Raw genomic sequence first — 27,503 nt, 5'->3', positions numbered from 1 at the left:
ATTCGGACTCTTAATCGGGGATCAATGGTCAAGAATTGGACGGACTAGGGAAATTAATATAATTTTAGTTTTTTGTGATAATATCTGTCCAAAGAGCACTCACTTAGAGTGTAAGTCGCAATAGCTCGAGGTAGCGCATTGTGAAAAGTAATTCTTCGTTACTTTGTTATCCTTATCCTATCAATAAGAAAATTGCATAAGTGTTGATACAACCAAAGAGAACATTAAATCTTTTGAAAAAGTAAAAGAGTTGTTAATTTGTAATGCGGTTAAGTCTTCGCCGATCAGAAAAATGGCAGTAGTAACCCTTCCTCTGCGTAACATTTTATACGGGTCATGAACGATTCTCGTTAAGAGAAGAAAGAGCAATCAGGAATGCTTTTTAATCATAGGGGCGCCACCGCTTTTCGCGGTTACCCTTTCTAATCCAGCGAACTAATGCATACCACAATTTCAAATTCCAACAGTCAATTCCAACTTAATCTATTGCAACAATATGATGTATTGTAAATTTGCACAGACTTTTCACATGCGTGTATAAGAGTAGCTAATTTCATACGCCGTAATTTCTCAACTCGTTAACGGTTTCGTTTCTGTAAGGGTTCGATTACTTAAGAGAATCGATTACAATATTAATTAAATAGAAAACGTAAATGACCTAAATGAAAACTAAAGGTTTGGCCACACTATCGAAAAAATATGTATACAATTAAATGAAAATAAAATATGAGATTTGAATATTAAGGCAGCACTATGAGTAATGCCGAGTACGAATATGTTGTATTAAAAGTAAGTTTCATATAAATTAGGACTAATAACCATTTTCATGCTTATACCATAAATAGTTCCATTAGGGTGAAATTGTTATTTTTAGCGTTACAAAATGCATATATTCTGTTTCAGATAAATGGATACGATGTTAGTCATTTGTCGAGGTATGAAGCGGTTCAAAAGTTCCTTCAAGCTAAAGAAAACCTTGTTGTTGAATTATGCAGACAAAAACACAATGCATTAGATTTAGAATTAAAACGAGGCTCAAATGCCAAAATATCAAAACTGGACAAACCCGAAGAACTTTCTGTCCTAACAGAAAAGTCAGCAGAAACGACGATCACAACTGCCAGTGCCTCTCAAGAAAAACATTATCCTTCCACACCTTTGAAAGGAATCGAGACGGAAACTCCTGTGGTTTTGATTCTACGGGCTGGAAGTCATGAGGATCGTTTGGGCGCTCCACAAGCCGCATCGAAGGAAACGCAAACCTCAACTGTCGTCGACACGGACGTTCTAAAGGATAGCGATTTGGTTCAAACGATTACCGACAATTTCATTGAGCATGAACATCACTTGTTTGAGCAATGCCTGGAACCGGAAATCGACATTGAGGTATTTAACATATTTTACTCAAAGAGTGTCTGTCTTAGATGGCACACTATGGGTAATTTGACCACATTCTGACCAAAAGCATAAGAATATCCTAAAGATGGAAAAGTAGGCTTGTCATAAAAATTCAAATTCTCCCACAATTACTATTATCTAAACAATTAAAAAAGCTATAATATTACGTATTTTTCATAGTTGAAATCTGCTGGAATCACTTTAAATACTTTTTGACAGTTAAGTCATTATCAAAAAAATGTAACAGCTGATTTATATTTTAATTTCTGGTATGCAGCACTTGTTTTATTATTAATGCGTACATTAAGTATTGTTTTAATATTCCGATAATTTCCCATAGTGCGACAAAAAACATAGTGATGAAGTGCAGTGAGAGTGTGTGCGAAGATGATTTCTCTATACACTGCACCCCCATTCATTACAATATTGTGTGAGAATGCCCTTTTAACTGCTTATAGAAGCAGTAATTATCTAATTACCAGTAATTTTCAACCAAGCAGTCGTTTTATTAACTACGAATCAACACAAAATTTTTCAAGAAAGAGATTGCGTTAAGAGTGAGAAAAGAATCGCTTACATCCTCTCCGAGCCAAACCAATTACCTATTTTGTGTTTTTTTTGCGCTGTGCTCATTGATTAGCATTTGATAGCGACACCAGAGAACATGCGTTGGTATGTATGGGCTCTTGCGAAATCAGTGCAGAAACTTTAAATTTCCATTTAGCTCTTCAGATCTATGTATGTACATATATGTATACATATTATAGTTCTGCTATATTGACGGAAAACTTGTCTGTTCTAGTCAAGAATATACATACTTTTGTACATACATATATACTTTATTTGGTCGCAAATGTCTTATTCACTGCTTTGCAAACTTTTGACTGAAATCAATTTACCAAGAGCAAGGGTATTTCGATTGTCTTCCTCAATGATAGCTGTAATAATTTTATCTCACTTTTATATTTTTTAAGTATCTTAAAAAAAAACAAAATCCTTGAAATAATTTGTGCGATATACATATGTATAAGGTAGACGCCTTTCGTACACCGATGGTTTGATTCGTCAGTATTAGCGGACTACACAAATGTTGTTATTTAAAAGAAACCGACAATTCCTAAAACTGTCAGTTGGTTAGATATATTGAGCTTGGAAATAATTGTATTGTTTTATATTTAACAGGAAGTAACGCTTACAAAAGGTGTTGAACATTCAAGCTGCAATCAAATTGGGCTCTTTATTACCTCCTCCGGACTTCAGCAATCAAGCATCGACACGAATAAAGGTGACATACTGCGTAACGACTTAGAACAGAGTGAGGATGTGTTCATTAGTGGTGTGCAACCGGAAAGTATAGCCTATCGAGATGGGCGCCTGCGACAGGGGGACCAGATTCTTCGTATTAACGGCATGGATGTGAAAAACCAGGAGGAGTTAGAAACCCATATAGCCGGGAGTAGTACATCAGTAACACTACTAGTTAGTCGAATACTATACCCTGTAAGTCGAAAAAAAAGAATTAAAAAATAGTTCTTAAACATTGAAGTCAACGCTGCAAAACTTACAAAGTTCTAAAAAAGGTTACTATTAAATTCACTATAGTAAAGGGTTACACCACTGTAGAATTTAATACCTTCAAAAATTAACACCCTTAAATGGGAAAAATTATTTTTCAATCTGATTAAGATTGTTGATCCGATCTTGGCTTATTGCCCCAAAGTAATCACTCTCAATTTCGTAGGTTACATTTACAAATATTGTTTTTACCTTATGTTTTTATTTATGTATTTTTTGTACCTCATGGCCAAAGTCGCATACGTTTACTAATATTTTCCCTAAATGAATCCTCAAAGTAGTTTAAAAATAGGTGGTAAGCCTAGTATATATAATATAATATAATATAGTTAATGTATATATGAGTACATATATCCCATCTAGAAAATATGGGAGTTTGAATTTAAAGTCTTTAGGTATATCCTTTAAGGCCAACATGTTAATGTTAAAAAGAGTCGAGGAATTGTCGACAAAAAAAATGATTATTTACTGAAACAAATCGCGAAAGAACTTTTCAAAACCAGTCAAAAAAACTGCGTACAGTTGTGTGACCCATTGAGTAACAGCGTTAAATCGATAGAAATTAATTAGTTAATAAGGCAACGCACAAATTTTTAAGGTGTAAATGTTTTAACTGGTTGCAATTTTTTGGAACAAATTTTTATAGGAAGACGATGATGAAGAAGATATACATTTTGAGTATACTAATACATTTCTGCCAGATGACTATACAAATGTAGTGGATAAATTGGATAAAGTTTTGTTAACCCACGTCCAGTCTTTGGAAGAACTATCAGAACAGAATTCATCTGATTCAAATATTAAAATATCTTCTTTGGCGAAAAATATGATTGAACAATCCACCAAGTCGTGTAGTAAAATAAAGCTTCGCCCAAATGCTAACTTTGATTACCGAAAAAGCTTCAATCAATCTCTAAGCCAAAATGAACATCTGCAATATGAGTACGATGAAAGTGAGCACATTTACGAGACCATTCCAGAAGATTCTGAAAGTGAACCACTGTATTGTTCACCGTACCAACGTTCTAACGGCAAGACGTCGATAGGTTCTTGTTCATCTGCAATAGCATCGAGAACGGTCGAAACATTAGAAACAACAATGCAACAACAAACTCAAAGAGTCGCCCAGTGGTTGGGCTTGAAACCGCAATACCCGAAAACTAGACACACTCTAGTTGGTCGACCCCCGCCGTTAAAATTAGTACAGCAACCTGCATGTAGTCGTGTTTTTACCTTACGGAGCACGTTAACCAACACAAGCGGATCCAGCAGTAGTGGAGTGGCATACAGCGCTTATGGACCAAATAATGCTGTTAGTGGGAACGTTGCGGCTCCTGCCGAAGAGGTCGATAACTCCTCAAGTGCCTACAACACTGGCGGCTCAAATAATAGCGCCTCCCCTCATCAAAATACTACAAATCCTGATGACGGTATCGCCACAGGTCGCAAACTAGAAAGTACAGTTATTAATAGCCCCAACGATCATTTGGAATCCACAGCTGTAAGCAGTATGCTGCTATTACCATTCGGCAAGTCTGGCCGTATTGGTCTCTGTTCTTCCAATCTGCCAACAGCATGTGTCAGCGGTAGGCATTATAACCATTATATTTTAGTTACAGATATTAGGAAGCGTCTGAATCTCCGATTATCAGTTTTGAAAGCTTTTCGCCTTTTTCTTTAAAAAACTTTCCAAGTATAAATACTAGGTTCGTTAAAACGTAAGTAACCTGTTGAAACGTGCTATGAACGTCGAGATCTCGAGAACTATAAAAGCTAGAAAGTGTAAACAAGGCTGCAGATTCTAGTGACGTCGATGCAGCGACGACACTCTACTTAGTCACGAAACTAAATTTTAAATAATAATTTCTTTTTTTTTTAACTTTTTGTTTGCCAATCTATCGATATTCCAAAAAATTAATTTTTGACACTCCCATTTTAACGCCCACAATTTGCCATTAATTTATTTTTTGCATATAGCGTTCTCTCTTTTTAATGTGGGCAAAGTTGTGCCATTTCCATTTTATGCACGTCAAACATTTTCATTTTAAAACAAACTTATGTTGTGAGGCTTCAACTACAGTCTAAACTCTTTCGTTCTTTTTAACGAATGTAGTATAAATCTGTTCTCGGCTATAAAAACCAAACGCATACAAACGCCAAACAATAAAAAATGATATACAATTTGTTATTACGTTTGGTTCTATAATACAAAATAAAAAAAATGTAATTTCAAATTTGTGCAACATTTTACTGTATATTCTGTCTATGCTTCTCATTTATTATAAGATGAAAACGATATATCGTACATTTTATTTTTTTATTTAATTACCCTCAATATTATTAAATTTCAGAGAGGCATATTAACGTTGGTGTCGAAAATGAAAACCATCCACCTAAAAGCGACATTGAAATACTAAGAGATAAACAAACTGAGGATTCTTATAGCCATTGTCCACAGTTTAACGCCCCAAATTTGAGTAGTTACCACTTTGTTAGTAGCCAAGAGGTAGGTGCAAATTAAATGTAAGTGTAAGCATATGGTAAGATATTATTATTATCAGTAGATTGGAATGTATCGATGTTACTTAAAAGAATTCATACATAAAGTTGTAGATAGCTTTGGAAAATTTCAAAGCGAGTTCTGCGTTCAACTAAATCGGTAGGCATACATAATTTAACAGTTGAATAAGAGTCATCTTATTCATCTAATTATATTAATCTAATCTTTTTCATCTAATATATACATCTAAATTTTACACGTTTAAAATTTTTGTAGTTCATGAAGTATCATTTAAAAATATAGAATTTTCGTTTGTCTTTCTCCTGGTTTAAAGTTTAAATCTTGTAAGGTCCACGACAGACAGACCGTTTCACAAAATATACATACATATATTCCCTGAATATCGTCGGAAAAGATACAAAAATATTGGAAAATCAAACTTTTGTCCATTTAAAAATCTATTTTATCTGAAAATGTTGCACAACAGAATGTACAGTTCTAAAAGCATTTGTACATTTGCATTCAAATCCAAAGGCAGCGGAATTATTAAATGGATATATATATATGTACTTATATAAAATAAGTATTTTAAAAAACATCGATGTGAAACACCAATACAAATACAAAGAAATAACTACTTGTTCTTGCCTTATTCTGCTTTTCGAAAAGCAAAGCTTTATTTTTATACCTGATAAAATAGGCATTCCATTGAATATATCTTTTTTTTATTCTGTAACCAAAATTGTATAAAGAAAATGTAATTAATTTTTGTGTAGGTTGCAAACAGATGTCATATTTCAACAAATTTACAAAAAAATGCTGCTTTGCTTAACGGTGAAAGTAGTGAGGACATTCCCATGGTATGGAAGGTTAAAAGACGACCAGATGGAACGCGCTATATAGTAAAACGCCCAGTACGTAATCGACCCCAAGTTGCAATTCGGAAAAATGTGCGCTGCAACGAAGTTACCACAACGGAGGAGGATACCGTATCTGAAGTAAAAATTGGTCGGTATTGGACAAAAGAAGAACGTAAGCGGCACATCGAACGAGCTCGAGAGAGGCGGCATCATCAGACGCAGCCACAGCAACAATAGCTACATTAACACTTTCCTCTTGTACCATTTTAATATTACATTGCTTTAACTACAGTCTTAAGAACACAAATTGGATTCAGTGTCCAAAATTTTTCTTTGATTTAATTGTTATGGTCACCAAATCTTAAAGAGATTATAGGAGTGTATAAAAAGGTTATTCACAATTCCGTTTTAAAATTTGGATAATCTATGAACTTTTTATTGTATTTACAGTCGAATTAAAATATAACGTTATTTTGGCGGTCCGTAAAATATTCCCAAAAAAATTTCGTTGTGAATTGTTCCTATACTAGTTATTTGTTGAAATAAACCCAACCATACGTACAGTCTTTGTTGATGCCGGCACGATTATGTACGGAATATCAATACACTTTTGCGTTATTTTAAAAACTAATTTCAGTTAGCTATAAAATAATGGAAGTCATTCTTAAGATATTGTTTATTTAAAATAAAAAAAAAAATCGTAAAGAAAACGTATTTTTTGTGAAAATATACATATGTAAACAAGGAAAAATGGTATAACGATAGAAGTTGACAAGATAATAAAATCAAATTTTAAAAAACGTGGCCGTGGCAAAAAAAAGGTTTGGCATCAGCATGTGTAGTCTGAACTTTCTAGCTTTTATAGTCCCTGAGAGCTCAACGTTCATACGAACGGACATGCCCAGATCGACTCTGCCATTCATTCTGAAACGATTCCTTCTACCAACGAATTTTCTACTTTTCAACGAATCCCCCTTTTACTCCGCGAATAACGGGTATAATGACATTTTCTGCGGCCATTGCTTTCGATTTTACGTGAAACCAAAAGACTGTTTTTACCAATTTTTCATAAATTCCCAATGAAGTAGATAATATTCCCATTTTCGTCTGTCCGGTTGAACGACCAGTCGTCCGGAAAATAAAGCAAATGCTGAGGTGTTTAGTGACTCCTACGCTGCGCAAGTTTGATTTAGAACGTTGTCATGTTTTATACCGACCACACTACGACACGACGACATTATAACGACCACAAACATCCCAAGCTGCCACGCCCACAAAAAAAAGTAAATTGTTTAGTTTTTCATTTGTAAGGCAATTTCTAGATATGACAAAAACATTTTGGCCACATTCACATAAATATGAGGATCCCACACTTATTAGGAATTTCTAGATTTGTTCGCACTTTATTATTCGTTTTGCTTATTTCTTTTGATATGCCAATATTTTGTTATTAATGTTTTTGAATTTTTACTTAGTTATACAAAGTAACTTTATAATTAAATTCTAGAAAATGTTGAAATTTCTCCTTTATACGAGTGAATCCATGATTCGTTAAACAGGTTTTCCTTTAACACGAGATTTTTAGGATCTTAAGCCCGTGTTAAGCGACGGCCAGTTTACTAACGTTAACATATTTTTTAACCTATTTATTTAATTTTCTGTTGATATATGGCAAATGAATAAACTAAGTAACAATACAAATAATAAATTTCAAAATTTTCGTATAAATATTTTATTGAATGAAAAAAAAATGGAACAATATGTTTTTACAATTTGATCAATAGTCAAAATTACCGAAATTATTTAAATTGTAACATATTTGTCTTCGAATTTTGTTGTTACTGTTATATTTTCTTTTTATGGCCGAAGGGTGGTTTTGTTACATTAAATATTACCTTAAACATTTCTTGAGAATTCTAAATTAATGATGTTCGCTATCTAAAAAGAGCACGGACCTGGCCGAATTTTGCACCACAACTATGCAATATCAATTTTGTCAACTCTCAGGCAAACAGAAACTGACCAAAAAATAATTTGTATGTTCACCCACATATTTCTGACCAATATACGGTCTTACTGGCTAAACCAAAATACATAACTATTAAGAACTCAAATGTAAGCACGGACATTGTAATTAAAAAACAAATTGATACTAATGCTATAGTAGCTGCTGTTGCTGCAGCATTAGTTATGCATGAACAAAACTCATTTTCAGATTTAATCTAATGTTAACAAATCGCGGCGGTCTATCAACTGTGCTCAATGCTTAAAAAATATATAAAATTATATATTTTTCTTGGCTGGTATTTAGTATTTTTTTGCCGCCTGAATAATAGGCCTTAAACTTTAAAATCAGTTATGAAAGGTCTATACAAATAAAAGCAATAAGACTTTTCAATACAATAAGTGTGCCATCGCATATCAGAGCTCAGCGGTTCAGTGTGAGTGAGGTATTATAAAATGTTCAAGTATACCGGCTCTCATCTCTAAAACATCGATACCTGTCATATTTTTGATTGTGTTCTCTATCGTGCGTTGAATGCCGGTAATGTAATTTAATTGAATTGGGTGCGCCTAAAAAGAAAAGAGGATCTGTCCTGCTAATGTGAATTTCGTCAGAGTAGTTCTTTTGGAGAATCGCTGTCTATATGTTAATTATCTTTTGTAACTACCATTTACCATCTTCCCATACAAAAGGCGTGTCAAAATACTGCCGGAATGTGTACCTGGGGATACAAGTTTTCTAGTGTACACACGTAAATTTTTGGCCACTCTGCTGGTGTTGATATCAGTGTTATTCGTAAAAAGATATATCGTGGATTTGCTAATAGATCATCACAAGCGTTGTTAATGGATTGCACTTAGGCAATAAGCTGCTATATTAAATTTAAGGATCGCCGCCTACATAACTACATATGTATATGAACTTGTTCATAAGGTATTCGGTATTGTGTGTTTCAGTGAGGGTATGAGAAGAAAAGAAGTTACAAGGGGTGAGTGACACAAAAGTTGTAAGTTAGGGGTTGGTCATGAGCGCGGTATTCTGTATTTTGGGTGCTTAGACATCGCGGGCATTCAATAAGAAAATAGTTTATTTTAGTGTTTGAAGTAATATATTAGAAAAGGTGTCTAAAATAAAAAAAAAGTACCCCTATATGCCAAGTGTTTATTCTTAAGTCCGAAGAACATTTGTACAATTGGGCAGATGCATAGCTATCATTCCCATAACCATGCGTATGTATACCAAATGCAATTTCGGTCTTTTCTATATATTGCAGAAAATCCAGAAAGGGGAGAACTACAAATGTATTGGTACCAACATTCGGCTTGGGTCTTGCCAAATGTGGCCAAACGAGAAAGTCTTTTAGCTTAAAGCTGGGTAATACCTTGACATGTCTACAGCACACATAACTAAGGAATTAAGTGGATTCAACAGAGTGAGTTCAAGTTCTCCATCGAGTTCCATCTCATCCGTCAACTTGTCATCGGCTTCCGTGTCACCGAGGTCCTCCTCATTGCGAGAGAGTGCTGTTGCACCGGTTTTAATTTCGCTTCAAAAAGGGGATAAGAGTGCACTTGCCATGTCGGCTCAAGTCACACCGAAGATCTCTACTAACATTAACTCGAAAGGGTCTATCCAGAAAACAAACACAGCACACCATCACGATATGTCTGAACAATCCAAAGGCAATGAATCAACGCTACCACTATCAGAAGATCCGAGAACACTGCAACTGGCGTTGGAACTATCATTGGTCGGATTTACCGACAATCAAAATTGCTATGCGCAACCTGCTCAACCGCTACCAATGCCCCTATGTGCACAAAGTGACTTTGAAATTGGGACCATGCACTCATTTTCGAAAGCAGACAGCACGCTACCAATTCCATCGGCACCGAACTGCCTGCTATTACCGACTGCCGGCGCCGTCAGTTCAGAAGATCGATCTAAGAAGTCTCAAAATATGACCGAATGTGTTCCAGTCCCCAGTTCTGAACATGTAGCAGAAATAGTGGGCAGACAGGGTAAGCTTTTTATAAATTACAGTGGTGGAAAAAATAATAGAAACACGTTAATTGAATCATTGATTTTAAATTTTGTGCTCAGAACGAAAGTAATATTTTTTAATCTTTATTTTTTTAAGTTCATATATAAGTATATTTCACAATAAGGAACAAAAAAATTTTTTTCATCTTTATATTAACTAAAAATAATTAACTTCATTTTTGGCGCTTGGAAAAAATAATAGAAACAAAACTCTTAAAACTAAGAAAAACTTAATTTTTATGAATTATCTTATAAAAATAGTTGTAATATTAATATTTAGTGGTATTTCCTTTATTTTTTATAACTGCTGAGCATCGACGGGGCATTCACTAAATCGTCGCAGATTTCGGGGTTAATAGCATACCATTCTGACTTAACTTTTTCCAACAGCTCTTCCTTATTTTTTGATTTAAAACCTCCAATTCTTCTTTTTAATATTCCCCATAAATGTTCTATGGGGTTTAAGTCCGGGGATTGGGCAGGCCACTACATAACATTAATTTTTTGGTCCTAAAACCATTTTTTAGCAAGGGTTGACGAATGTTTCGGATCATTATCTTGCATGAACTCCCATTTTAAGGGCATTTCCTCCTCATCATATGGTTTCATAACATTCTCCTATATGTTAAAGTAGTCGGGAGCACACATCCTATCTTTTATCCGGAATATCGGACCAACTCCAGACGTGGAAATGCATCCCCATATCATGATGTTAGCTCCACCATGTTTTAGTGTTTTTTTTTGTGTGCTTTGGATCAAATGCGGTATTTTTTGGACGTCTGGACGTATTTTGCCATCAGATACGAACAAATTAATTTTAGTTTCATCAGACCATACAATATTATTCCAGTTTTTACGGTCTAGGTGTCGCTTTGCAAAAGACAGTCTTTTAGCGATATTTTTTTTACTAAGCAGTGGAACTTTCCTAGCCGAGTGTGCCTTCAAATTCTTTCCAATTAGTCTATTTCTTATTGTTCGACTTGACACTGATGTCTGGAAAGTATTTTCCAGGTCCGTCGACGACATAAAAGGATTTTTTTTGGATGTTCGAATCAAAAGGTCGTCGAACTTTTGGGATGTGGCTCGCTTCCTGCCAATTTCTCCTTCGTATCTTTATAATGAATCGCGGAAAACACTTTTTTTTGCAGAGCAGTGCATTAGTTCAGCAATTTCCCTTATTGTTTTTCCTTCGTTTTTTAGTTTTTGTATAATATCTCGTTCTACATGTGAACAGTGCACTCCGAGCCCCATTCTGAATATAAAGGCGAAATTAAAAATTTTTATTTTACAAAATCACTTATTATGAGCTAAACATACCTGAAAGTATTTAATATATTGATTTACTTACAAAATTAACAGGGAAAAACTCAAACAAATCTCAGAAGCGTAGCTTGATTTTATTATTTTTTTCCAGTTCAAACACGTGACCACTTCAAATATCGTTATGTACTGCAAATAACAAGAGCGAAATCAACTCAAAAAGAAGTGCACAATAAAGTACCGTTATGAGTGGCTTATGTGCTAACGGTTTATCCACACACACTTCGTACATAATTAGTAATTTCGTTTTACATGCAGGAGCGATTCTTGTTTCTATTATTTTTTCCACCACTGTATATTGCATATTATCCAATTTTATCCAATAATAGTTAACAAAATTAACAAATATTCACTCGTTTCTACTGAGATTTGCATAAGTTTTTAGTTTTTCTCTCTATATATCATCAAAAATGTTATTATTTCATTGAGTACTCTAAGAGTTTATGTGGATTCCAAATGTTGATCTAAATCGTCGTATTGGTTTATCACGAAATTTAAGCGTTTAAGTACATAGGTGGCATTGAGCGGTAGAAAAATGTAAAAAAAAAAAATAGGGAAACAAATATAGAATCGTTATTATACCCATATCCGACCTTATAAATTCTTAGTCAGGATCGATGGCCCGCCCAGTCGATCAGACGTCGAGATCTCGAGAACTCTAACAGATAACAAGTTAAGTATATGTTAGGCATTTACCAGAGACGTCATCGCTATTGTTTGTATGTTTGCCACGCCCAAACTAACCCCACAAACCGAAAAGAAATTGTATGCTCAGACTTTTCAAAGATCTTTAAAGTATAATAAAATGAGGTGCTGAGAATATTTCATATTCATAGCACATGTTTTTAACGATGAACATTTTACTTACACACATATAATTTACACTTCAATGATGAATATACGTTCTTATACTTTTTTGTACATAATATAATTATATATGTTTTATATACATATGTATATTTATAGGCAAAGTTGGCATCTCCTGCCTTACCCGATTTCAACAAAATAAAATTTTTGGCACAGTACTTAACGATACTTAAAATTAAAACAGAAACAAATTTTGAAATTTACATTAATATTTTGTGCCTTGTTGTGGATGTCTTTTGAGAGGAGCATCTGATTTTCAAAGGATGTAGACCGTCCACAGTGATTTTCAATACGGATTGGTTTCTGGTAGGAGCCAAATTTTCTGTTATGTTTTAAACACCCGTGTCGATTAACCTTTAGTAAGCAAATTATGCAGTGTAGTAGCTTGCCTGAAGTCACAGTTGATATGAGTGTTTTTGTATGTGTATTTCCTTTAACATTATTTCGGGTTAGGTTATGGTCTTGATTTGGTTATATTTTATTAAAAATATCGGTAATGGTATCGGATGAATACCCTGTTTTTATAACTAACTTTCTTTTACTTATATGTTTAAGACGGATCAATTATTTTAGATGATTTCGACTGCCGCCACAGCGATATAAAACCATACACATTTTTTTTTTAATATGATTAATTTTTAAATACCCTCTTTCAATTTTAGGGTGCAAAATCAAAGCTTTGAGAGCCAAAACCAACACTTACATTAAGACGCCAGTTCGAGGGGAGGAACCTGTGTTCGTAGTGACTGGTCGAAAGGAAGATGTCAACAAGGCTAAACGAGAAATACTTTCCGCTGCTGACCACTTTAGCTTAATTCGCGCATCACGTAAGCCTGTAAGTGATGTTCACAACAACGGAATTGTAGGAAGTGCGAGTAGCTCCAGTGGTGGTGCAGTTCCCCGTATGTCAGGTCCCCCTTGTATGCCTGGACAGGTTACCATACAGGTACGAGTACCTTATCGGGTAGTAGGACTCGTTGTGGGACCAAAAGGCGCTACGATCAAACATATTCAACAAGAGACGCAAACTTACATTGTGACACCATCTCGAGAAAAGGAACCAATTTTTGAAGTGACTGGCTTGCCAGACAACGTCGATACTGCTCGAAAGCAAATAGAAGCTCATATTGCCCTTCGAACTGGGAGTGGATCTGGAAATGCTGATGCTATTACTATGCAAATTAGTGATTCGGCTGAGGCTAATGAATACGCGTCACTGCCTTCATTAACGCAAATTCTAAATGATGATTTGAATTCGGAAATTCTATCGTCGATATACAAAAATGCCCTTCCGTCTACACAGGAGTATGCAAATAATTCAATGAAGACGATTGAAAACGTAAGCAATTCAGTGAAGCATGTGCAAGGACTTCATACTGGCAATTGTTTTCCAAAATCTGAGTGTGCTGAGATGGAAATGACAGCGAATATGACGGCAACAGATATATATGACAAACGTCTTTCTGGAAATGAAGTTTCTATGCCATTGGCCAAAGCTAATGCTGCTAATATTGTTTTTCGCACTACGTCTAGTAAAACATTGTCTTTCTGTCCTCCCGCATCTACATCGGCATCGTTCCATCCCAACTGTAATACAAATATTTTAACAAGATCTTGTTCTTCTGCTTCTTCCACCACTTCAACAAAAAGTACCAACAATAGCGCCAATACACCTCCAGAAATATTGAATATATGGAAAAGTATTAGTGATTCAATTGACGTTGACGAGGGTATAGGGGACTCTCCTAGTATTTGGAACCAACCGGCAAATATCATACCCACAGCTCACTGCTCGCCCACAATCTCAGTTAGTCCAACCGACTCTCTTTTAGGTATGGGTGAACATTCTGCAAATCAACAAAATCTGAACAACACTAAAGAGCTCCCTATGTGTAATATACCACAAAAGTTAAAAGCAATTCAAGTGCAATCTAATACAGAAAAATTTTTGATTCATCGCGAATGCTTTGTATGTAATGAAAATAATGTTACCACTGCTTTGGTTCCGTGTGGTCACAATATGTTTTGTATGGAGTGCGCTAATCACATCTGTCTGTCTATGGATGCAGTTTGTCCGGTTTGTAATTCTATTGTTTACCATGCAATGCGGATTTTAGGATAATTTGGTTTTTTTTTCTCTATGTATTTAATATTTGTTAGTTTTTAGTTAATCGGTTGTACATCTAGTCGTGACTTCCGTGAAGTCTATTACCATTAGTTGAACATTCAGGGAATATAGGGATTTCTTATTTTCAAATTTACTTCTGTTTATAACAAACCAATTCAAAATTTTCTTCTAATTTGGGTTAAGGAGTTTTCGTTCCTACAAATGTGGTTTATTTGTGTACTATTTAAATTGACAAAATTTTGGAAAAATAGGGAGGCTTTGGGGCTTATTTGTCTTCATTTTTTCAAAATCGTATAAACCGGGTATTCTGAAAATTAATCGTTTGAAGAAGGTAGTAAATTACTAAAACCTCGCTTCAGGCCAACCTAACTATCCAATATACAAGTAAATAAATTGAATTAGTTTTATCTGTATCTCGTATAGAACAAAGGTATCTAAGATGTAGACGGAAGCGCTTGCGAACCTGTAATGAGTATATATTCCCGATCATAATCACTAACCGATTCAATCTAGATTTTATTTTTTCGTCTTGTCAATTTTTTTTCTTTTTAATAGGTAGAGCATTTAATAGGATTTTCTGGGTGGCAATTTTTTTAATTTGGTTAAAACTTATAGCGCATCACCCTTTAAAATTGAACTGCTCGTTTTGAGTTAAAATAATGAATATTGGAATATAATTATGTTGTAATAGTAATGTCAAACGTAGTCAGTTTTTGTGGTTTGTTGAAGTATAGATTCTTCCCGCAAATAATAACAGTATGTTAAAAATTTATAAATGAAGCTATTTTGCTTTTAATGGGTATTGTGTTTTTATTTTCTGTTAGTAGTAGTGCACTTAATGTTATTCTTAACACTCATTACTCCAAAAATTGAATATTATAGATATTTTCTCTTGAACCGATCCATATTTAAACAAATATGGTCGGTTTGTTTTCTGAAAAATCGGTAGCACGTCCCTTTGAAGTTCCGATTAGCTCCGGAGTAGTTCACAAAAGTTTAAGCAGGTATATTCAATGACTTTTATCTGATTTAGTTTTCAACAGAGGAAAACATTATACATAGAGTATAACATTTTATGTTGAAGCTTGCAATGTATTGAAGGAAACATTTCTTGAGTTGATCTAGGCATGTCCGTCTGTGAATACGCCAACCAGTTTTAGAAAGGTGTTCCTTAAATTTCCTGTAGTATATAAATTGGAACGTGACGAATCTTACGGCTAAATGGAACAGCTCAAAAAAATTTTGTAAATAAGCAAGTAAAGTTTTCTTGATATACCTCGTTACTAGTAGAGTGAACGGTATACGAGGATCGTTGCGAATTAACAGGTAGACAGGCGTGTTTTTGAAAGTGGATATTAAATATTGTCACATACACAAACCGTCCCAAACTGTCACGCCCACATTTTTTTTTTACTTTTTATTATATTTTGTGATTATATTATTGGTCTGTCCAGTTTTCACTAATATGCCAAAAACATTTTGACCACGCCTTGAAACTCCAAAGAAATGTTGAGCCCACCTTTTCTAAAGTTTTCAATTAGTTCAAAGTTTTTAATAGTTTTCGATTTTATGTAGAAAGTAACAATGTAACTGCCATCAGGTGGCTCTCGTGGCATGCATATATCTACCTATCGTACTCCGTTTAGCTGAATACAGGACATCAAACAGACGGTGATGTTTGCTTTCTTTTTTTTATTATTTTGGGAATATCACTCTTTATAACTAGCTTTGTCATACCTGTAATAGATATAAAGAAGTTTAGGAAAGTTTCATACAGATAACGGACCGACGGATACATGCATACTAAACTCCAACGAACCGATATTTTGCCCTTTGTATGCGGAGAAAACTATGCAAAAATACAAGGCAATACGGTCGCTCAATCTGCAATAACAATATTTTTGTTTAATTGTCAGGTAGTATTTCTTGATAGCGTTTAAACGCACTGCGTAACACAAAGGAATCTTGCACGTGCATCCTCTGAATAAGTAAGCATGGACTTATAGGATAAATGGAGCGGGTTTGTTTTTTCTGCTACCGCATCGCTGCTCAAAACTATAGAGAACTCCTCGAGTGCGAGGGAGAAAAGTTTTTCAAAGTTTTCTCCTGACAGTTTTAGCAATTAGTGGGCGTGGCAATTATTTCAAACAAACATCTTACTTTCTTTCGTTAATCTAAACTTTTTATCTTCGATAAATCCCGAGATAGGAATGGATACGGCCAGATTACCTATTGCTCCCTTTTAAAAATATATATACTTCATAGGGTCGAAAACGTTTCCTTCTATATGCTGCATACTTTTCAATGAATCTAATATATCCTTTAATTTTACGAATAGCGGATATAAAAATTGTTCTCAGTGTTTTTAGAAAAACATACATAAAACAAATAAATATATAATTATATATATAAGTAGAAAATTTAAGAATATTCGTGTTGCTAAAATAATTTTTTAGTTTGAACATTATATTAAGAGAAACTAACGAACAGTAAATATTTGAATTCAACCAAAATAATACCAAATCCAATTACTAGGGAAGACGAAGACCTACAATCTCTAGTGATATATTTTAATAGCATAAACAAAGAACATAGATTATATAAATAATGGTTATTTATTATATTTTAAAATTATTTAGTAAATAAAATATATTCGTATTTTGTATTGTACGTTAAGAATCGTAAAACGAACTATATTCGTATTGGATAATTAAAAAAGTAGACAAAAATATGTTTATCAAAGAAAATAGATCGATTTTATTTTTACTATTGGTTTTTCGGCGTTTGTCTGAAAAATGTTTAATGTGTAATAAATTTAGCACAATTTTTTAGTGATTGCTTGAATTTATATTTCAACGAGATTAAAGAATTGCATAACTCTAGTTCTGGTTTAAAAGCATAATTGGGCTTAGTCTTGGCTATATTAAGTAAATTTAAAAAAAAAATGAGACCTCTAATATCTTAATATGATGTAATCCCCCAAAAATTTGGTTGATTACGGCTCATAAATTACGAGTTTGGTGAAAGACTAATTGACTGAAGCTAGGGAGGGTTCCATGAATCTAAAACTGGAATTTGAAAAAAGCTTATTTTTTCCCATTTTCGAACGCTAAGTCCATTTTTCGAAGGCTTACAGGCAAACTTCAAGTAAATTGCTCTAAACTCACATTTATATTTAAAGCCTTACGTACGAAATTACATGTGTGTATTTTTTTTGTGTTTATTTGCAGGTTATAGAAAATTTTTTTGCTTAATCCTTCGTTAAAAATATAAATATTTAAATTATTCAATGCTAAATGTACAATAGTTTTTTCAAACTTTTAGGGGCTATTTAACCGAAGCCAGCTTCAAGGATCATTTTCATGACCGGTTTCGGTATCCGTATATCGAATAAACCAAATATTTTGGGTCCGATCAATGTAATATTTTCATGTTATACAGTGGTATTAAGCAATATTGCAATGTTTTAGCGTAATTCCTCAATTATTGAGTTTTTACCTTTTTATGTAAATATAGGTCACTTAGGTTTTAAATGACTTAAACAAATTTACGAAGTGGTTTCGCACAGCATAAATCTATTAAAAGATTATAAACTAATCGAAGAAATAGGCGAACTAAAAAACTACCAAAAACATTTTTCCAAATGTTTTTTTATACCCAGTTTAATTAGTTAGTGTGTACTACACGTAATTCTTGCCGTTAACGGAGATAAGGCTCCGAAAAATTTACAGATATTAAAATCTGTCGAATTTATTTTGCGTTTCTCATATAAATTACTTTTTTATATCCTTCTGATTATGCAACGGTGTGAAATTAGTGACTACTACTGATTTGAGATTCAGAACGCAAATATATTAATGAAGATATTTTTTGTTTAATTATCGGTACGAATAAAACTTTAAAAATAGAATAATTATTTCAAAATGTTGGTATAAAATATATGAACAATGTCATTGACGTCGAAAATTAAGTTTCAGATTTAATTTTAACAATTAGAATAAATCTTGTACATATTTTAACTCTAGTCCATTTCCAATATCGGAAAACCATTTAAATACTGTGGATGAAAAATAAATCCGATTGCTAATTCTTAAAGTTGTGCCACTAGGTAAATTATTGACCATGGTTCTTTTGAGCAAGTTTGAGCAAATGTAACTTTACCTTGTTGTCTGGCTACTTTTTTTTTTTAGGTTTTTGGGCAAACTTTTTCTTTAGATCTCAGTCAATTATGCATTTAAATTTTAAACACTTTAAGCAATAATTTGAACGAATATTTTAATCAATTTTTAATCAGCCTATAACATAAGCTAGAAAATAACTATTCATTTATAAAAGTAAAGAATATATTTTGTCTTAAAAGTAATGTTTATGACACTAATTCTCTGAAAAAACGACTGATAAATTAGCGTTAAAATTAAGATCAGACACAATATATATATATATATAAAATAATAGATCAAGTAAAAAATTACCAAAAGGTTTATATACTTTAAACTGCGATGTATGACCCACATGTGACAACTACCTTTAAAAAAATTACTATTAATGTGAATAAAAAGACTTATATATTTATAGTCAATCATATTTAATCTTTATAATACAATGCGAGTTGCGCAGAGTGTTATAAAACTCAACGTATTCCAGTTATGTTTAATATTGGAAGTTTAATATTAACATTTATGTTATACCTGTGTTATTAACATTTTGTACTGTTCGTTCTCAAAGTTAAATGAATCAATCGAATATTTGTAATAGAGGCTGGCTTATATATATTAAAATGTATATAATTTTAACATAAAATCATAAGGTCAAAATTTCAAACGAGTGAGACTAAATAATTTATTAATTGCACAAAATAAACCTCTTACATTATTTTTGAGATATAATTAAAAAAGTTTAATTTCTTAAACAGATTTTAAAAAAATATATTGTGCATTTATGTATACATACTATAGCTATATAATTATATATACGTATTACTTATACCTAAAAAATATTCTTCATAAGATAGAATAATATTTTAAGGAATTTAAAGCGTTCTCATTCATATGGCGAAGAATCAGTATTTCAATATAAAATACATAGGACATATTAGTGTGTAATATTGCAATTTTTAAGGTTTTTTATAAAAATAAAACGATATCTAGGGTGCTTATAACAAACTGGAACCATAATTATTGTTTAATGATAAAAATCACGCATATAATATTTTTCGAAAAAAAATCATGGACAATTTATTCATGGAAAATTAAAGATGAAAATATATGTACCCCTCGGGCGAGTTCATATTAACCGATGGACCTTGGATATTGTAACATTGTAATTCCACAAAAAAATTCAAAATTCAATACCATCCCAACAACAATTGTAATTTATAGTAAATATATTACTAAATTTATTTTACATCAATCATTTTAAAACATTGTTTAAATTTGATTGTTTTTATTTTAGTATGGCGTAGAAAATGGTGTAACAATCAAATATTAATTTTAATTCCAATAAAGACGTAGAGTCTACATTTTGGTAAACATCAAGTTTAACGCGCATTTATTTCCGCTATCCGTTTGGTTCTGGTTTTGTTAAATAAACTTCGCTCAAATAGAAACTTGACTACACTTCACAAAATAATTTGTAGTAATTGTACACATTCGTACGAACAAAAAGAGAAGTAAATATTTTTTTACACAGTTTGTAAGGACTTGCATTTAACTTATAATTGGCAGCTAATATATTTACAACGAATGCTTTACCAATTCAAACGAGGGATTTTGTATTAAGAAATTTAAATAAATAATTCATGCAAAACAACAACAATACATTCAGAGAATTAATAAATATATGTATATGACTTTATGAATATACTCATCTAATTTAAAATTAATAATAATAATAATAAGTATAATACAAAACTAATTAGAATAAAAGTAAGCACCCAATAACATAAACAATATTACCTATATGAAAATATCCGTATTGTGTTCGACAAAAAATAAAATATCTTAGAAGTACATTTCATGTATCGACTTAAATTGGCATACTCATTTTACTGATTAGTATTCAAATTAAAAAGCCAGCTTAAGAACCGAAACCCCTAAATTTATATAAGAAATATTTATGCAAATATAAGTATATCAATATATATAATACTGTATCACTAAATGGTTATATAATAAATTTTTCGGAGATAAATAAATTTGTTTGCTATACATAAGAGGGGGTTTGCATTTTAAGTTCTATCAGTTAAGATGGCATATTTTCCCAATGAAAGCAGAAGAGTTTATTAAATTAAACCGAAAGCTTATTTATACCGGTAAGGAATACAGTTTCATTTTCACTTAAAACTAAAATAATAAAAAAATGAGAACGAGATGAGTGATCGGGATAAGATGCAATCGATAGCCATATTTGCTCACGACTCTTTGGCGATATAACGAGGAACTCCTTAGGGAATGTATATAGAGGAGTTAGGTTTTTGTGCGCCTGTTTTTTGGGCAAAATGCATTATTTTGTATGGTTTATTACCCACTCTAGACTCGGAATATCACGACCATCGCCCGACTATGCCTATAAGTGCTTACCTATCATCAGCTGATGTGGGATCATATTTCAAAATTATGCCGTAGGAACTAATCGGAATTTGTTTGAAAACTTAACACATTCTTATATTTTTTCTTAAAGCATTAGAATATAAAGATGCGTAACGTGATCTTCCGTCTGGCCTTAGAGCTGGTTCCATGTTATCTTTATACAAGTGACGGAGGAAGAGCGGCACTAAAAAGTAACGCCCCTTACGCATCTTAGATATTACATCGGTCTTCGCTTTTACTAATGATTTTGACTATGATCGCTAGTTGTTTTGTACTCACTGTTTACTAAATCAGTCGGCTGGCTTACTAGCATATCTTTCTATTGCTCTGGCACTTTAACTTCTAATTTTTTAATTAGTTCTGTGCTTAGCGAAACTCAAGACTTGACTCAGATTACGCACGAAGCCGTTCCCCGTCAAAAATTCTCAATTTATTTGATACACAGCATATGAACACCTTTATACATTTAGCTGAGTATCCAAATTAGGTAGTCGCACAGCCGTAAAAGATCCACATTTCGGTGCCATTTGTTATTCATTTGATATTTTGTCAAAACTTAAAGTACTTAGTTTATTTTAATCTTGTATTGCTTAATGCGTCGTACAAGCATTTTATTTGAAACGATTCATTTTTGATTGCTTTTCATTCGTAATTAAATGTACAGTTTAAAAAATAGTGTTTGGTTTTATATTTCTGCATAAGCTAAATGTAGTAATTAATTATAAAATGATAATTTTTTTTTCTGTTTAATTGCGATCTATTTATTAATTTAACACTTTGGGAATCATCAGCATGCTATGTGACCTATGTAAAAAATTTATTTTTTATAGAAAAAGTGGGAAATATACTTTAAACTAGCTTTCTCAAACAGATCAATATTTCTTTACGTATATTTATTTACATACCGTATATATTAGTTATATTTTTAAAACACACCGAATTTTTTTCCCTAAGAACAGCTGCAACCCTCGACAGACATATTTGGTATAACACTTAAAACCAGATTATGGTTATCGTCAAAATATAACAAACTTAAGGAACTCATTTTAGTTGGAGAGCAACACGGTGTGGCCGATGTCGTTAAGGCTGCTAAATGCGTATGGGGATATTGCTCTAGGTAACCAACTTTGCAATCACCACTGCAGAAGTATGCGTCAAATGACGTTGGTGCTACAACGAAATGCCATCCAAAGCTGGTGAAATTAACTTTAAGGGGATATCGACAACATCGCATGTCATGATCATTTTCTGTGCAGTCCATATATACGCTGCGCTTTCTCCGATGCTTTTTTTGTGACCCAATTTCTATGTGAACAGTCTGAAATATTGAAAATATATGAAGTAGAGTAAGTATTGAACTTCATTACAATTGGCATGGCTTCTAACCAATGGATTTTTCGCTGTGTTATCAGTGGTCACCACTAATGTCTTCATCCAGGTTTCTGCGCCCTTTATTAGAATTTCCTGCGTCATATTTGACCCAAGATTACCAAGCAGAGACTTTAGGTCCACAGTAACCCACTGTCCAAGTCCTGACGGAATACTTTGCCGAAACTCAAACATTTTGACTTTAGGAGTAAAGCTTGTTGTATTTGCAAGCCTAATAGCGCGGTGAATAGTCACAACAATATCTTTACATGGCTGTTTCTTAATTTCTTCAATAAGCCCAGGCTGATGAGTACTTATCCAATCCCAACCACGTAGATATAGATGAAGGGTAGCGTAAGACAAATCAGAGTAGCTACTGTCAATTTGAAACCGAAATACATCGACCTTGCGATTGTGTCGAACATGAGGTTGAATTTCTAAATGAACGAAAATATAAACGAAAATGATTGATTTATTGATAATTCGCATTTTGATTTCTTAACAGCAAAAAGTAGGTTTTGATGTTTGTTATAAACATGACTATATATTAATTATTATTTCAAAGTATTCATTTGTCCAAACCATTTTTATCGCGTACCAGAAGAGTAACGTTAAGAAACTTAAGGGTCTACAAATATTAATAATGTAAATATCGTTTTTTTTATAATGCTGTAGCGGGAAAGCTACTAATCATATTGTTGTGGATGGCAGTCCACGTAATGGCAAAGCGCACCAGGAGAGTGCAAGAGTGAAGAAAGTCTGCTGTCGTACATCAATCGAAAGGCAGCACAAAAACAATACGCACACAAGACTTTGAAAAATATATGGATCAGTAAAAAAACCGGTGTAAGTGTAAAATTAAACTTACTCGTGCAGAATGAGTAAATTTTTTAAAGTGTATTCCGAAAGTAAATTGCAAAATCATTTTTGGCGCAAAAGTTGATGTCAAACCTTTTGTATATGAATGGTCTGCTTGTACTTCGTCATGAGTTTAAGAAGTGTGACGATTGTGCGAAAAAACTCTTCCGCTGTCGACATTATAAATGAATTGTGGGAAAACGATTGCTAAAGATAGAGAAGGAGTTATATGTATTTTCTGCCTTCCTCTCTCTTATAAGTCTAATGTCAGAGATGGTATGTCATGGTACGCGGATAAGATAAATCATAAAAACACAAATTTTAAGAAACCACATTATTCACTAGGTAAAAAATTGAATATATTTAGCTCCCGATACTTTTATAAGTTCGACTTGAGCATTGTATCAAAGATAGTATGTTGGTAATATGATAATTAATTTAAAAAAAAACCATAATAATAGTATCTGAGAACAGGGTATCAAATTCAATTGTCCAAAAGAGTTGGAAATCTAACCACATAACCACCATAACAGCTAGAAATATTTATATGATTAATCATGCAGATTCTGGTGACGTATGTATGCTAATCTATATATATCCTATCTATCTATCTATAATCTAATCTATATGTATCTTAAAAATGCTGTTTACTTACGTTCAGGAAAGATGTATATACTGCTGATGTGTGACAAAATACTTTCATACTCCTCATCGTTGGTATTAATGGGAATATCCGATTCTTTAGCTTGATTTTTATTCAAATCTATTAAAAATTCATTAACAGTGTTAGCATCATCTCCCTGCATTTGGGAGGATGAACTATCTTCAAAAAAATCAGTCATGATGTTGCCGCCATAAGTGTCATTTATAGATAAATGAGATTCTTCATTGTTTTCCATGCGATTCCAAACATTATTTTTTGAGGATGCATTATAATCTCTATAAAAGTTATCTATTATATTTTGTGGTACTGAAATTGGTTTTGTTATATTGGGAAGTTTTTTTAAATTCAAGCGCATAAGTATGTGCATTTTAATCGATTCTATACTATCCACTTTAGCTTTCTCACGCAACTGACGTTGTAGCATACTTTCTATGTTAATTAAGGTATTGCGATACAAAGATACACTTTGAACTCTTGATAGATCTCCATACTCTGATACCTTTGGTAAAGGGGAGCTTTTTTTCCCCATTTTACTTTGTACTTTCATTTGGAATATTCCCGTATTTTCATTAATTTTATCCTCCGCCGATAGTGAAGAAGAACCATTTTTTTCTGATAGTACGTTGGTACTGTTGTTTGTTTTGTTACTCAACAAAACCATTTCCGGACTAACGCCGTTTGAGGAATTACTGAAGCTTTTAATTTCTGGTTGAGCATAGGCACTGACTGCAGTCACTAATATTAAAAGTACGGTGACCGTCACATATCGTGTTACACGGAAATTACATCTCATATGTCCAAGAATATTCATTCGCCCGATATTTTGTTTTTTTGAGTGAAAATTATATCTGTAAGAACCTGGAAACTCGATTTCGTTGGAGTGCACCTTTATGTGAACTGTTGTATCTGATGCGTTTTGTCGAGTTTTTTTATTAAGGGTTTTATGATATTGATCATGAGTATTGTATTTTTTCCAACCGCAGCATGAGTTGGCCAGCATGATTTTAGATCAAACCGTTGATGAATGCTGAAAAAGGCTTGTATTTATAAAAATATTTTTAAAGTAAAGTGAATACATATTATATATAATAAAAAAAAAAGATAAAATAAGATAACATAAGATAACAATCAAACTTCATCTTAATCCAATTAAAAATTATTATTAACTTGGTTATTAAGGGCAGTTTTAAGAAACCACCAAATAGTGCGAGGTACCCGATTTCCGCCGATTTAGAAATATATCCGCATATATGTATGTGTATATCTTCAAATAATCATTTTTTAGAATTAATTTTACCTTTTCCTTATGCCCATAACTACAGCAATGCTGTCCTTATTTCAATTCCCGAAATCCAAGCTATGATGATCACTTTTCGCAGCTAACGTTCAAACTAAAGCCACTTTTTTACCACCACAATTTTGCTAATAGACAATATTCTGCCCTATCCCATTAACCAAAACCTTAAGGAGAAAACAGGGGAGAAAATCAAAGCTGTGCTGAGGAAGAAGAAAAACGGCATGCTTATATAGAAAAGCCTTAGCACGGAAGTCAATGATGAACCTTTGTAATAGGTCCTTTGTAAGGAAAAAACAGAAAAAGATAAAAATATGAATTGCCATCTTCGCCACCAAAATGATGGACCTCCTCCAACTCTCAAAAATTTCCAAAATATCAGCAGAGGCTGGACAATATACAATTTAGGTTTTAGTTTGATAAACTTCAGACGACTATATTATATAGCTAATTGTGTTAACAAAATTCTAGACTCGTTTTCTACCGAAAAGAGTTATTCGGTATACACAAGTTTTTTTTTGACAATATATAATTTCTTTTTTAAATTAATACAAACAAAATAAAATATGTTTCAGGAGAAAAAACAGTCAATTGCAAAACCATTTATCGTTATAATAACCTTTGCACGTTGAGGGCGTGACTTGATTTTTTATTGATTTGTAAACTTGTAAAAACTTTCTAAAATTTTTCTCAGTCTACGAAAAAACTTACTCTGAATATAGTAAAAGTCCAAAATCCTGTAGCACCGGATTAATTGATTTTTTAATAACCGATGCTACAACCCATTTTATCTGCATTGTTTGAATCGCCTTGGAAGCGAGATGCGCCAGTGGAAAAACGACCACCCTAATGTGCACACAGTCGTAAAAGTTAGTTTGAGCATGTGTATATATGTATATGCAAAGCACGTTCATAAACGTTTCACATAAGTCCTCTTGATGACCACTATTGTATTCAATTAAAACCATTTATAAACATAATAAATTATTGTGCTCTTGAACTTCAGTTCATCGCTGAAAGTGCATTATTCCCCTTTTACAAACAGAGCAACGTAAATAAGATATATCATATGTATGTACATACATCTTAATTTACCAGAATAAATGATATTGATATAAACACATATGTATGTACACTTTTATAGCTGTGTATGTTCTAAGGTATATATAAATGTAAATGTACATTATTAATATTTTAGCGATAACAAACTTTTTAAAACACCTACCAATTGTACCTATATAAGTACATATAAACTTATCTATCGGTATTTCTTTTATTTTTATACACTTGTACAACCAAAATCTATTTTGAAACTAGGCAATTGTGTGTTTTAACATGTAGTATGTACTTATTAAATGTTTTATAATGAAGCAACAGTGGGACTATGGTTTCGGGCATAATTAACTTGCAACACGGATTTGTTAAATTTAGTATTCATTGTACAAAAACACATAGTTCGAAATAATGGTGTGTTCAATTGCGCACAAAATAATAATTATATATTTCTCATAGAGAACCAATATTTGGAAACCCGAAGATATTCTGTTCTGCTGGCTGTGCGATTGAACGACGAGGTGGAACTGAAAGCAGCTGATCAGACGCGATCGGATACATACGGCTCCCCGGCGATTTCGTTTTAGGTGGCATAACAAGCGACTTTTAAAATTGTTTCTGCTGAAACGCATGCGAAGTCTAAACTTTAATGTGATTAAAATTTTTATCGAGGAAAATAATCAAATTATTTATTTATTGTATATAAATATATATTTGTGAATATTTTTACTCATTTAAATTACCCTATCACCGAAAAATACAACATATAATAAATTTTTTTTTGTATAACATTAGTAATATCGCTAATAACTCCCTGTAAAGTTAAATACAATTTGATTTTAAAGTTGTCTTAACTTTTTTAAATTATGATTTTTAACATTTACAAGAGTGCTGTAAAAATGCAGTCTTTATCCATGCCAACCCTTAACAAGAATTTGTTTCCTGGGCGTACAGTTGAAACATTCCGCCTGGCATTTTAGAGC

General features: G+C 32.8%; 3 protein-coding genes across 19 annotated transcripts; 2 read left to right on the top strand and 1 right to left on the bottom strand.

Moving 5' to 3' along the window:
- Nucleotides 1-599: 599 nt before the first annotated feature.
- On the top strand, nucleotides 600-6,936 carry LOC6555850 (slo-interacting protein 1). 2 transcript variants are annotated; one of them, XM_001982677.3, is made up of 6 exons: nucleotides 600-789; nucleotides 904-1,386; nucleotides 2,581-2,898; nucleotides 3,620-4,559; nucleotides 5,325-5,479; nucleotides 6,250-6,936. In XM_001982677.3, the coding sequence occupies exons 1-6, from the start codon at nucleotides 754-756 to the stop codon at nucleotides 6,568-6,570; spliced, it is 2,253 nt and encodes a 750-aa protein (XP_001982713.1). In that variant the 5' UTR covers nucleotides 600-753; the 3' UTR covers nucleotides 6,571-6,936. The 2 variants fall into 2 exon arrangements, with proteins under 2 accessions (XP_001982713.1, XP_015008644.1); XM_015153158.2 differs by lacking the exon at nucleotides 5,325-5,479 and having other exon boundaries at nucleotides 607-789; nucleotides 6,250-6,305.
- A 1,872-nt stretch (nucleotides 6,937-8,808) lies between these two features.
- Nucleotides 8,809-16,969, top strand: LOC6555849 (RNA-binding protein MEX3B). Of its 6 annotated transcripts, none has more exons than XM_026983238.1 (3): nucleotides 8,809-8,878; nucleotides 9,612-10,359; nucleotides 13,231-16,969. In XM_026983238.1, exons 2-3 carry the CDS (start codon nucleotides 9,726-9,728, stop codon nucleotides 14,688-14,690), a joined length of 2,094 nt encoding a protein of 697 aa, XP_026839039.1. In that variant the 5' UTR covers nucleotides 8,809-8,878; nucleotides 9,612-9,725; the 3' UTR covers nucleotides 14,691-16,969. The 6 variants fall into 6 exon arrangements, 5 of the variants coding, with proteins under 5 accessions (XP_026839039.1, XP_026839040.1, XP_001982712.2 ...); XR_003408188.1 differs by having other exon boundaries at nucleotides 8,819-9,326; nucleotides 9,612-9,770; nucleotides 13,231-13,297; XM_026983239.1 differs by having other exon boundaries at nucleotides 8,819-8,901.
- Nucleotides 16,970-21,848: 4,879 nt separating this feature from the next.
- On the bottom strand, nucleotides 21,849-27,188 carry LOC6555848 (growth/differentiation factor 8). 11 transcript variants are annotated; one of them, XM_026983285.1, is made up of 5 exons: nucleotides 26,693-27,188; nucleotides 26,179-26,313; nucleotides 24,165-25,200; nucleotides 22,670-23,088; nucleotides 21,849-22,601 (listed from the first exon to the last, which is right to left on the bottom strand). In XM_026983285.1, the coding sequence occupies exons 3-5, from the start codon at nucleotides 25,171-25,173 to the stop codon at nucleotides 22,233-22,235; spliced, it is 1,797 nt and encodes a 598-aa protein (XP_026839086.1). In that variant the 5' UTR covers nucleotides 25,174-25,200; nucleotides 26,179-26,313; nucleotides 26,693-27,188; the 3' UTR covers nucleotides 21,849-22,232. The 11 variants fall into 11 exon arrangements, 10 of the variants coding, with proteins under 10 accessions (XP_026839086.1, XP_026839089.1, XP_026839091.1 ...); XM_026983288.1 differs by having other exon boundaries at nucleotides 26,985-27,188; XM_026983290.1 differs by having other exon boundaries at nucleotides 27,084-27,188.
- Nucleotides 27,189-27,503: the final 315 nt, after the last annotated feature.

The sequence above is a fragment of the Drosophila erecta genome, unplaced genomic scaffold (assembly GCF_003286155.1).
Source record: "Drosophila erecta strain 14021-0224.00,06,07 unplaced genomic scaffold, DereRS2 tig00000294-arrow-arrow-pilon, whole genome shotgun sequence".
NCBI classification, from domain to species: Eukaryota; Metazoa; Arthropoda; class Insecta; order Diptera; family Drosophilidae; genus Drosophila; species Drosophila erecta.
The sequence above is the reverse complement of the archived record's forward strand: the minus strand, read 5'-3'. Positions and strand labels throughout refer to the sequence as shown.

What these genes read in the sequence shown, in the direction of transcription:
- LOC6555850 (XM_001982677.3), top strand. Translation starts at nt 754, where the DNA reads ATGAGTAATGCCGAGTACGAATATGTTGTATTAAAA. An exon ending in AACCGGAAATCGACATTGAG is followed by an intron (nt 1,387 to 2,580) that starts GTATTTAACATA and finishes TATATTTAACAG; the next exon opens with GAAGTAACGCTTACAAAAGG. An exon ending in ACTTTGTTAGTAGCCAAGAG is followed by an intron (nt 5,480 to 6,249) that starts GTAGGTGCAAAT and finishes ATTTTTGTGTAG; the next exon opens with GTTGCAAACAGATGTCATAT.
- LOC6555849 (XM_026983238.1), top strand. Translation starts at nt 9,726, where the DNA reads ATGTCTACAGCACACATAACTAAGGAATTAAGTGGATTCAACAGAGTG. An exon ending in AGAAATAGTGGGCAGACAGG is followed by an intron (nt 10,360 to 13,230) that starts GTAAGCTTTTTA and finishes TTTCAATTTTAG; the next exon opens with GGTGCAAAATCAAAGCTTTG.
- LOC6555848 (XM_026983285.1), bottom strand. Translation starts at nt 25,173, where the DNA reads ATGCTGGCCAACTCATGCTGCGGTTGGAAAAAATACAATACTCATGAT. An exon ending in TATATACATCTTTCCTGAAC is followed by an intron (nt 23,089 to 24,164) that starts GTAAGTAAACAG and finishes TCGTTCATTTAG; the next exon opens with AAATTCAACCTCATGTTCGA. An exon ending in ACACAGCGAAAAATCCATTG is followed by an intron (nt 22,602 to 22,669) that starts GTTAGAAGCCAT and finishes TCAATATTTCAG; the next exon opens with ACTGTTCACATAGAAATTGG.